At 35.7% G+C, this 12,389-nt stretch overlaps 1 protein-coding gene across 1 annotated transcript in view; it reads right to left on the reverse strand.

The window, feature by feature from the left end:
- Positions 1–586: 586 nt before the first annotated feature.
- The window catches only part of SEL1L3 (SEL1L family member 3), a 33,192-nt gene continuing 21,389 nt past the window's right edge, over positions 587–12,389 (reverse strand). Inside the window, exons 16-24 of the mRNA XM_021554455.2 lie at positions 10,866–10,993; positions 10,134–10,217; positions 7,797–7,887; positions 7,604–7,688; positions 6,023–6,132; positions 4,599–4,726; positions 2,763–2,865; positions 2,596–2,668; positions 587–1,814 (exon numbers count right to left, since the gene is read on the reverse strand). Coding sequence (XP_021410130.2) covers positions 1,705–1,814; positions 2,596–2,668; positions 2,763–2,865; positions 4,599–4,726; positions 6,023–6,132; positions 7,604–7,688; positions 7,797–7,887; positions 10,134–10,217; positions 10,866–10,993 — 912 coding nt within the window. The 3' untranslated portion in view covers positions 587–1,704. The remainder of the gene's footprint in view (positions 1,815–2,595; positions 2,669–2,762; positions 2,866–4,598; positions 4,727–6,022; positions 6,133–7,603; positions 7,689–7,796; positions 7,888–10,133; positions 10,218–10,865; positions 10,994–12,389) is intronic.

Consider the following 12,389-nt stretch of genomic DNA (forward strand, 5'->3'; position numbering starts at 1 on the left):
TCCTCTCTAATACATTAGAATATCCACTATACATAGAAAGAAAAAAAATATGTATCTACAACTGTACTAAGAACAAAAAGTATTCTTTGCACAGTTCTTGATCAAATAAAGGAGAAACTTGGTAATGTGACACACAATTTACTTTCTCAGCAGAGGGGGAGGAGCTTCAACATCTTCATTTTTATCCCATGACCTATCAAGGGGGCTGCTGCCTCAAAGCATCAACTCTTCTCTCAACACTTTTGAGTTTTCAGTTTTCTGCAAGTGAAACATGCCTTGATGGTATGCATGTATAGACATACATAAATATAAAAATCTCTATTTAAGGTCAGAACATTTTTTTTCCTGTTAAATCATTCCTTTCTTACTGAAACCTCCTACGCTTTGCTCTTTTGCATTGAAAAACAAAACAAAATGTTCCAGGTTTGCTCTGTGAGAAGACTGTATTCCTCAAAGAAAGTGAAAGCTGATTGTCTCATTTGAAGCTAAGACAACAGACATGTAAATAATGATCTTGAGAAATTGCAACAGAAAGATAGCATTTCATCCAAGAGGTGCCTTAAAAGAAATTCCTCCACATACAGGCTGAAATAAAAAAATATTTTTATTTACAAGAGTAAATAATGTAGTGCAAGGCAAGTGGATTTAACCCTCAATAATGCATAGATTGATGCAATTTATAGTCTGTGATCTACATCATTGTGCAGAGGTAACTGCACACCTGCTGTAACAATTAGACCCTTCCTACAGCCACTTTACAGACAGCTTTAAATCAGAAGGTATTTGCACTCCATATATGTTATCCATATGTCGCATTCAACATTTATCAAATAAACTGTAATTTAAATATGTGTCTTTTAGAATCACTATAGAACATGAAATAAATCCTTGCCAGTGTTATCTACAGAAGAATACAAAAATAATTTTTTATTCACTTTGTGTTACCTGATCACACTTAAATATTCTTTTATCTATTCATTAGGGACTTCCTTTCTCTAATCAGTGTCTCTTGGCAGGAAGAGAAACATTTTGTCATGTCCACCAGGAAATGTGGATGCTTGTAAAACTTTGACTAAAACTTAGCAATCATAACTAGTATGTTATGACCAAATTGCAAATATTCCTGGTGTGTTTCCTTTCAAAACAAAACACTTTCACATTGAAAAATCAGCATGGAATATAAAATGCCAAAAATATCATTGTTACTATTGCATGTACTGAAATCCTGACTTGTTTCCATAGAACTTGTAAAGTACTGGTGACTGGGTTTCGCTTTTATTTTATTTCCATGATTCAGACTTGGAAAACTTTGCTAATTTCAACAATAAATAAGCTCAAATGCAGTAAAAGCAATTTAATAAGAAATTAGACATGTAAGTAAAACTTCATGAAAACCTGTGGGATGTTTGCTTATTTTTCAATTAGGCAAAGACCTTGTAGGTTTCCTTCCAGGTCCTTCCATAATATACAGTATAGCCGTGTGTTGGGTACACTGAGATAATCTGCATCATCTGTTAGGAGTTAAATAAATTATAGGGATGGTTTTCCTCTACATTGGAGAAGTCAGATCAGTAAACTTCCCTACAACTTCAGCTGTTGGACTGCATTATTAATGCCATGTACAGGGTTGGTTGCCAGTTCTTAGATTCGTAGTTGTTCATATCCTGTCTTCCCAGTGGACATCAACCTTAAGAAAACTCCACTTCAGCTGGTGACAAGAGGACTCTGAGGGTTTGACTCCTGCTGTGATAAATCATTTGAAAGAGTAGGTTCTTCCTGTGGTACTGCTCTGGTAGCATCCTCACTGTCATTCCCTAAGGAACAAGGGACATCATGTGACAATGGTTCTGATCTTCTTCCAGGAGAATTATGATTTCAGAAGAATGTCAAAAGAAATTATTTAAGAAAACCCCATTGTGTCTAGGAAGTCTATTAATCAGTATTATGTGGATGTAAAATTACATCTAAAGATAATACTCAAAAGTTTGAAAATACTGAAAGAAGAATACCTATAACTATATACTTTATAAATTTGTTGCATAATTCCCAAGTTACATAAATTAATAGCTAGTAAGAACAGAAAGCAGGATTTCAGAATTATTATAACAGGTTCTGTAACTCCTAACTAAATGCATTTGCTGATTCTGTTACTGGTGTTAAGAGCCTGAACTGACTCCTACTAAGTTACTCCAATGTACCAGCTCTTAGAACCTCACTTCTTTCCCACCTTGCATCAGAAGAGATCCAATCCTATGAAACAGGAAACACACTTAGACTACATATTGCAGACTACATCAAAGTCATATAATTACTGTAACAGGACTGCATGTTGAGAGATGGGGAATAATCACATGCAGGTAAAAGTTTTTATCAAGAATCTCTTTTAGCAAGAGTTCTTCAGAAACCAACAGGTTTAAAGTTATGCTTTTCTTCATCTACTCCTTTTTAATGATCAAAAAAAAGACTTATGTGTTAAAGAAGCTACTGCTCAGAGGTACTTCTATCAAATCTAGAATTCTGCTTTCATTTTGGAAGGTTTTACTGACCTAAAAAGATCACTCCTCTTTCTTCAGTTTTACTATGACACATACTTACCAGATAAAGACTGAAAAGACTGCACTGCAAATGCAACAAGAATCGATAAAATAAAGGTTCCCATGAAGTAGATCTGTGATAATAATTTTAATAACATAGTTAGAGCAATGCAAAGCCAAGCTAGAGTTCCAAATGAACTGTGCATGTAATAAAGGAGCAATACATACCAGAGTAGAATGTAAAACATTGTTCCAGAGAACTCTCATGTAAAAATAAAGCAATGCTAATGAACATGGACTAATTGATTCTTGGTTACTACTATTCCAGCACCTACAACAAGAAGATAAAAACAACTAATTAATCCTCCTCCACAATTTTGTGGCATCAATCATCTGGGAATCTCAAATGTGTTTGCAGAACCAGTACTCCAGAAAAACAAACAAATATCATCATCACTATCTCACAGATGGTGAAGTAAAAATTCAGAAAAATACCAGATTAAACTTAATAAGCACAGAATACCTTACTCTAGAAGTGTGTCTTTTTATTTTCTTACTAGTCTACAATAGGTCTAAGCATCCAGGCTACACTTTCAAAGCAGTCACAGTTCAAGCTCTAACTAATATGAGTCAACAGCAGAAGGACTTGATTTAAAAATTAGATGTACAAAATTTATTTCCCTACACAGAATACTGGTGCCAAAACTCCTTTAGAGACAATGCTATATAATAAAATGAAGTCAGAGCTTGAAGAGTGTTTTAGCTGACTAGCACAAGATACCTAGCTCTGTAGGGTGATCTGAGCAGCTTTCTTAGTTCTATCAAATACTACTCCCCTCTACTAGAGGAGTTTAGACAGCTAAATCACAGGCATGTATTTTAAACTTCAATTGATTCTTTTCTACAAAGCTAAGGAGGGAGTGATGATGTGTGTGTATATATATATATATATAGATATATACCTTTTCTACATACATATAGTTATAAATATACATATAATTTAGTTATAAAGTCATAGACTGTGTATATGTATATATATAAATATATAAAAGTATGTACCATTTTGGACAAAATCATATGATGATAGGAAAACCCTTCAGCATGATCAACTCTGGAATTACTCTCACAGCAAAGCAGGTGGATTCAGTCCAAGTAAAGGCAGAATTCAGTCTCAAGCTTACAATCCCAGATGTTCCAGAACCCCTATGTGTCTGACTAGCAGTTTCATGTGCATTGGAAGCAATTTAGGGTACAAGTTCAGTCTAACTGCAGTGAAGAACAATTACATCAGATTGTGGTGAAGAGACAAATGAAGTTTCAACGTTGGTGTCATCTCCACCTTTCTGGGTTCACTCTAGCAAAACAGATGATAAACCACACACTCATCATGCACAGCTTCATGTCTTGACCATTAGCTCCTGCTTCTTCAAATATTTGAAAGGCAATTCCACAAATTAATCAAATATTGTGTAAGCTTCACATTCCCACTGTACCTTCCAACATCTGTTGCTTTACCTGAGTAAAGAAAACCCAAGTTCTCTACTGGAACCAGAAGACACTAGGTGGTTAGTCCATGAATAGTGCTGGCACAGGTCATTCAGGCAGCAGATCGGTAACATCCTCAGATATCTAATATTCTGTGCCACAGAACCTGTGCCAGCCTGGACATATTTGCAGAATCAATAGGGAGGATTACTATTATCCCAGTTACACATTTTTCAATTCTGTATTGAATTATGCTACATTTGGAATTGAAATATTGGTTTGAACTGCATACAAATCACCAATGCCTAACTTAGGAACTTAAATATATTGAATTGGAAAAGACCTCCTGGATTATTGAATCCAGTCCCTGATGTTTCAGGTAATCACATATAATCAGGTCTCTTTAACAGACATAAACTGAAATATATTTAGGAATTTAAGATTGAGTATGTTGACTTTAACCTGCCTAAAATCACAAAAGTGAACAAAGTTAGTAATTACAGGAGTTGCTGTCCTCCAGAGTAAATGTTACTTACATGGAAAACCAGAAAATGCTGATTAAGGGTAAAAAAGGCTCACCTGTAATAGAGTTCTTGAAGAAGTGATGTATTACTAGAATGCAATGCTTGATCAATTTCCAAGTGATCCAGAATGTAGGAAGGTATGGAGTTGCCCTCTTCCATGACAAGGGCCAAATTGAAGAAACCCTAACAGTAAAAAAAATGCACTTTTTGAACATTACATTTTCATATCTGTATTTAAGCACAAATTATCTAATTATAACTGTCTAATTATAACTGTCTTTCCTAAATTTGTTTAGTATAATGTGATATTCACTGAATAATTATGAGAGCCTTTTCTCCTAACCATATACTCAGGTACATACTGAAAATGCAAAAGAAGCATTCAGATGTTGTGACATTGTTTTCTTAGCTCATATATTTTTCCAGATGGTTTCTTTCTTATTTAATTGCTCTTTAAGCCCAGTCACCATATCAAACTGTCATTTTTTCTCCTAGGGAGATACAGAGTGAAAGCAGAAATGGATTTCTATTCTCTTACTTTCAATTCCCCTTCACATAGCTCCACAGATCAAAAGAATCTGAATAGTGAAATTGAGAGCAGAAATTTCCTCCAGACAATTTAAGTTCTTAATCTTATTGTTTTGCTTATTTGGACAAGTCTTAGGCAACACTCTGTCCCTTCAGAGTCATGAAGATGAACAAACATGAGACATCTTACAGGATTCCCCATCACTTTGACTTTCATACTTTAAAGTAACTATTCATGCATCTCTTCTTTCCTTTACTAGCTTAGTTTTGTTTTAGCAGTTTTAGTTTATGTTTTGTCTTTTTCATCTCAAAACAAAACCCAGCCATGCTACCTTTGATAAATTCACATACAAGACACCATCTGGGAATATTGCTGTAGGGACAGGGAGAACAGAATATTGTATCCAGGACACTTCGGGTGGGCCTGAGAACAGGAAACTCAGTGGTGAAATACTGCATGCCTTTGGTAATGTGACATGGTGCATTCTTTAATTATAAGCATTTTAAGAAGAAACCTTCATTAGTGAACACAATTCACCCTGGGATTCACTTGGTATAACATATCAAGGGAAATGGGCCAGACTTCTTTTTTTTATCATAAAATGGCAGAGGATAGGACTGCAATACAACCCAGCAGCCTATTAATTCTTCCTCTTGGAATAGCAAAAATACTGAGGTCACAACTAAGTCAATTGTGTCAAGGTAAGGTAGCACCAAATTAGGCCATTTACCTTTAGCTTACAAAGCAGCCTAATTCTAAGACCATTAATCTGTGCTAAGTTTATCTTCTATTATGAAACAGCAACTACTGACTCACAAGGTATTCTGAAATAATAGTAACTTATTCTAGCAGGTTTCTTTGGTGTGGATGAGGCCAAGCAGAAGAACCAGTCACAGCTAAATTCTCCAATTGTTCTACACTCTGCTGTTTTGCCATGACTGCAGACCCACCTGTGAATCACCCTCCAAGGCCGCCTGGGCGTACATCTGCATGGAGAGCTCAAGGTCTTTAGACTGGTTCTGGTAGCCATAGTAGTAGAAATCTCCCATCTTCAAATAAGCTGTAGAAGAAACCAGCAGAAGATCATTTAGACTACTTATAGCAACTCAATCTATCTTTGGACAACCTGAAGCCTTATTTAGTCAGATTAGCCCTACTAAATTGATGAAACTTAAAACTATGCCATCTATGTGTTTGCTCTGACACTATGGTGGCTGAACCTTTCCCAAAAGTTAGAGAATGTTACTGCTGATAATTTCATTAGTTTCAAATGCACCTTAACTGAGGACAACAGTACAGATATAATTTTCCTAGTCTAAAAGGGAACAATGCCTAGCAGATATTTTACAAACATCTTTCTGTGACATTGCCCCATATTGAAATGCATCAAGAGAGGGCACTGACCCAGACAGGAGCAAGCATGATGTTGCACTACTCTGTGCTACTGGGTTTAAAAACTCTTATGACTGTGTCTACACTTACCTGACCTAAGCTTTCCTCAGATAGTTTGAAACTCTTCTATATTTTGACTTGTGCATCTACAGCAGCTACCAAGAAGTCCCACGTGTTTTTACAGCATGCTGAAATGGAATGACCCTCCCATCCTATGAGTCTGACCTTCAGAAGTTTTTCTAATGTGAGCTTGTACCAGTGGTTCTACCAAAGGGTCAACCAAACTACACCTTGCTGAGGTGTCTACAAACTCCCAGGAAAGCTAACAGTATTTGTCAGCTCCTCTGCCTTCAGGCTATATCCATGTGGTATTCAGTTTCCACACATTTAAATTTCCCACACTGTGTATTTAAATACATAGCATGAATTATTTTTACACTCCACTTTTCCACATGCTTGTTACAAATCACTGAAGTGCTCTTGTGAGACAATCAGATCAATGTTTTCAAATATTCAATAAAACTTTCAGAGGCACCAAAACGACTTAGTTATTGAAGCCTAGATGTAGTAAAATTTAAGGCCTGAAAAATGTAACTTTTTTGCAAATAGACCTTAGAGAATCCTTTAGTTCTCCAAGGTAAGCTGATAAACTCTGTACCCTAAGAGGAAAACTAATAATAAATTAGATAAGGAATCGCTTAGCCTTTATTAGTTTCTCATGACTCAATTATGATATGGAAGTATATTTGCTTTTGGATTTTCCCTTTGATAAACCAAACAGCATGAGCTCCTAAAGTCTACTGCTTTTTTTTCTTAAACTTTGAGTCAACTGCTCAGACTCCTAAATATCTAGTCCTTCCTAAGGGCTTAGCTTTTTTATTTTATTTTCTCAAAATGTTATCCATTTAATGCAATAAAAATAAAATTTTCAGAAAACCTGTGCTGAAATAAAACACTTTAATTACCTTTTCTCCCCTGATATTCCTATTAAAACATGAAAAAGCAAATGTATGATTAGTAGGAATTAATCTTCCCTCCCTCAACCTGCTTACTCACATAGAAATTGTGACAAATGCAGTTCTTGAAATTTAGAAAAAAAAAAGTAAAATTAAAATTTAGAAAGAATTCCTTATACATACCAAATGATGGAGCATTGACTTGAGAAACAGAGAAATTGTAGTATCTCCAGACACAATCAGTTGCTAGGTATCTTCTTGCTAGGTCCTATAAAGAAAATAATTGCTTCATTCATATCTCAGGTAAGAGACTAATGGCACACATTATCATTAACAAAGGGTCCTTTCAGGATGAGTTGTGAATTCATTTACTCACTGGTCTTTCTTCACAGATGTGTGCTAAATTTGACTGTGACACTTCAATCCCAGTTTCAGCTGCTAAAATGTAATGTAGCAGAGCTTCATGCCTAATGTTAGATAAAATAAATTAATGAAAAACCTTACAAAAATAGTTTATAAAGTTTACTGTTTATAAAGCCCAAAAGCAATAAGCAAATGTATAAAATTGCCTATGAGCAAAATTTTGGTACAAAGTTTAAGAGCATAAGGCTGGGAAACCCATGCAACAGCGACATACACAGGCAATGCTTGGTGTAACCAGCCATGCTGGATCTCAAGAATTTGCAGCCCTTTCTTTTCCTCTTGCATTGAAGCTACTGGCTCCAGTGTGCTTTTACTCTTAAGTGCCAGACTGATGAGAAAGAAAAATTGATGCTAAGCCCAATTCTCTATTTAAATATTTCAGATAAAACATTCTTAAAAGACTCCAAGACTCCACTTAAAAAAAAAATCTATAATTAGCTGTGTATATATCTGTCTAACATTCATCTGAGTATTTCTTTGGTATGCTTTACCTTTCATTTATGTGACTTGTTTTTTTCTTGTCTTTTTAGACAGAGCTTTTTGAAAAAAGATTTGTATCTCCTTATATTTGAATGTATGATTAGAAAAACAGTCTGTTTTTCTAAGGACTTTATGCATCTCACTGGTTGTAAAGCAAGTAATAAAATTTAATATTGCATTTGCAGTACAGCAATTCAGTATTCTGATACCAGACAAGAGCATCTCTCATATTCTCTGCCACTCATCTACTCTACACTATGAAGACTATGCATTTAAAAGTAAGAGGAAGTCTTTAAAATCATGTGTGTAGTTTTGAAATCCCAAGACAATAAAAAAACCCCACTTGGTGTGTACTTTTTTCCTTCTGAAGTTTCCTATTAAAGAGTAGTGCTGCCAATGATTTTCTCCAAAACACGAAGGTAAAACCATGGCAAGTTTCAGGGTTCAATGGCTTGTTTAACTGGAGGCTAACTGGAAGATATGGTCAAATACACATTTGACTTCAAGAGTAACTGCTTAAGCAAAGCAACTTTAAATCAAATTGTGAAAGCAGTTGTCCTTACAGAACTAGCAGGTGTAACCTCCTGTTATCCAGCTATTTCTGCATTATTACAAATTATTCCTTGTATTTGCCCTGTAAAACATCAAGTACAAGAGAGACCTGTGACTACAGAAGGAATTCAAGGAAAAGCTGGGAAATTGGTTGATCCTTAAGTCTCAAAGGGCAACTAAGAAGAGAAATTACATTCACAGCCTTTGCATCAGTCTTCAAAGGTCAAACTACCATGACAGACAGATGTGTAAAACCTGTGTCTGCAAAGAATGACTGAAGAACACATATTACTTGGATGGATTGGCAGTGCAATGATTTATACCTATGCAATTTACACCCTCGCATCTCAAGTAGGACTCCAAGAGATTTTCCCTCCTAGCTGTTGAGTCCAGACTTTCTGGAATCTTTGTGCTCTCTCTACCTGTCATCTACTTGTGGACTGCAAAGTGAACTGGGCAGAGTCACAGGCTTGCATAACAGAACACGCTACAAAACTATCAACAGAGTTTTTCAGTGTTCAGAAGTGGGTTCAAGTCTAAGAAGAAATGTCTGTGATGGACTGACTGAAAAGACACTTCTTCTAGGAATGGGTTACTCCAGAACAGTCCACTGACAGTTTCTTGTAGATCTCCTTAGCCTGAAGCACTAGTTTAGTACTTACAGGAGGAAGCTGCAGGACTAAATGAGCCATTGTTTTAATAGCATATGACAGTCTGATGTTTGCACACACAATATCCAATGCTCAAGCCTACAAGGCTGATAAGATGGAGCATTAACCTGGACAATATTTTGAAACGTCTTGACTGGCTCACTGGATATTATACTTACACAAAAAACAGTATTAACCATTCACAGCAAACCCAACAAATCTAATCCAGCAACCAGACTTTTTGTGACACAGAAATATACAGAAGAGAGAAGGTAAAAGGAGATAATTCTAACAGAGAGAATAGTAAAAATGAAAGGTGTTCCTCTGGTTAATCCAGTGCACATTACACAAATATTATGGGATGAGAACCACAGTTGATAAAATTATTTCACACTACAAACTCCTTGTTTTTCACTTGATTCTGTCAGAATCATTGACTTACATTTTGGGTCAAGTCCTCCTTCCCTTTATGTCAGTGGATGTTTTGCAACTGATTTTTGTAGCGCTACTGCTTTTTTTTTCTTTGTGGTGATGGCCCATTATTAATTCTTTTATCTTGCTATAAAGCAAGTGAAAAATAGAAAATATAGAGAACAGAAGAAACATACCATGAAAGTTCCAGATAAGCATTGAGAGCTTTTCTGATTACATGACCTAAGTAGCCATTCTTCTCTGCAATGTGTTTTGCCCAGCTGTGGAATAGAACAAACAAAAAATGGTCATGCTCCAGTAATGTTATCCCAACTCACATAGACTCAAAGAACACAAAAGGATATGGGATCACTATCCAGCTTCTTCTGTAAGACAAACGATGGGATTTAACAGTAGTCACTGCATCAATCCTGTAACAATTGACTGAGAACATGAAGTCCATTCATCTCTATGAATGTATTAGAGACATCCTATGGGTTTTTTTCAGCAATGTTTTTTTTTAAGAAAACAAATATAAGTTAATAGGTGCCATCAATAATTATCTGCCTATTTTTCATGCAAAATGCCAATTCTACCACATCACTGATATTTCTTGAAAATAAAAAAAAAAATAGCAAGGCTTTGTTAGATACAAAGACTTGTTTAATACAATCTCTCTGAGTTGCTCTTGTTAAAAAAAAAGTAGTAAAAGTACTCAATAGCTCTTAAAATCTACTGGTCATCTAAATAATACATATACTCATGCAGATCAATTATTACTGAAGAATATTACTGAAGAAGAACCTTTTGCCATGGAGGTAAGCACTCTGAAGTAAAAGGTATTTAGGCCACAGACATAAAAATCACCAATACTCAAAATAATCACATTGGAAATATATTCTCCTTTTATAAATGGTTTCTTTACTTACATTACAGCCTTTTCTGGATCTCTAGGGAAGTCTTCCATATTTCCTGTGATGTAATATAGAGAGCATCGTAAAGTCCCTTCTATATGTCCTCCTTGGGCTGCTTTATAGAAATAGTGTGCAGCAACTGTCTGTGAAGAAACAAGACACAATTACCAACTCTGCATTATTAATCTTTATTGAGATTTCTTCCTCAGGACCCTTTTCATCAAAGGAATAAATATAGGTAGCTAGCTAATGAGGGTAAGATAGTTTAATTACTGTTAGTGTACTTAGATTAAATGAATTCTAAGTTTTTAATGGTTTCGGCTAGCAAAAGTTTTGAAAAACATCTATTTGGTAATATATGGAACATCAAACAGGAAAGTGTCTAAATGTTTAACTAACATTTACTAACACAAAAGTCTTGCATGCATTGACAAAAGTAAAATTAGTTATTCACTAGTAGGAAGATTATTAAGGCATCCTGGAGAACAGAATTTTTGGACTTGCAATGCCAAATGAAGACTGTGGAGCAGCAGCAATTCTCTGTATGTTCAGCAGATCACAACCACAGTGCTCAAATCTTTACAACTGGTTTATAGAAGATAACAGAATGAGTAAGCAGGGCCAAAACTACAGAAGTGGGAAGGCTGTGTGACTCCACATTTTACCCTCAGGAAGAGAATTGGTGCAGTAAACCAAACCAGCAATACAACCCAAAATAATTTATTTCGGGAAAATTTTAACCATCAATATATGCTTTCTGTTAGTGAGCATGGACTACACACTCCTTCTTGCCATTGGCTTTGATGAATAAAGAAACCTGGGCACTTTTTGGTGTACTCTTAAAATCAGTCCACTATGAAATGTATTTTTTGGTCCCTGGGGAAGGAAAATGTGTTTGCCAGATGCACATGCTGGTGAGCTCTGCTGCTGTTGGCAGCAGAAATGCTCATTGTCTGGAGTATATCCAGATCTTAGAACTCAAAGGCCACACTGGAAAAAATTTTCAGCTCTAAGTATGAGGTCTGCCAACATTTATTACAGTCTACCTCACTATATTTTTGCTGCTGTTCATACACTTCCAAGTTAATTAAAAGAAATATAAATGAAGTAGATCATTCCTATTAGGGGAAAATTTATTTTGCACATATGTTAATGGGTTCTGTCACAGAAAAACAAAATAAAATACTGCTGTCTACCAGGACTTTATCAAATAGTTACATTTGCAAGTCTGGATTGGAGGCCTCTGACTGCAGCTCTAAGGCTCACAGAAGCTATGTGAACATAGCATTGCTGTTCATGGGCTCAGGGACAAGGTTGTGCTCCTTTCAGTTATTGTGGAATCCCTTCCCTGTAAACTTTCCAATCCAAAATTGAGAACTGAAAGGTCATATGATGTGAGAGCACACACGATCCTTCCTGGGTGCTGCCACTGAAAGGAGTAAAACCTGCACCTGTTTTGTTTCTAAATTAAAAGAATACAAACACAGGCATATAATTTTGACTGAGATATTTGAGCAACATCTCTCTCTCTAAGCAATC

This window comes from Lonchura striata, chromosome 4 (assembly GCF_046129695.1).
Source record: "Lonchura striata isolate bLonStr1 chromosome 4, bLonStr1.mat, whole genome shotgun sequence".
Lineage (NCBI taxonomy): Eukaryota > Metazoa > Chordata > Aves > Passeriformes > Estrildidae > Lonchura > Lonchura striata.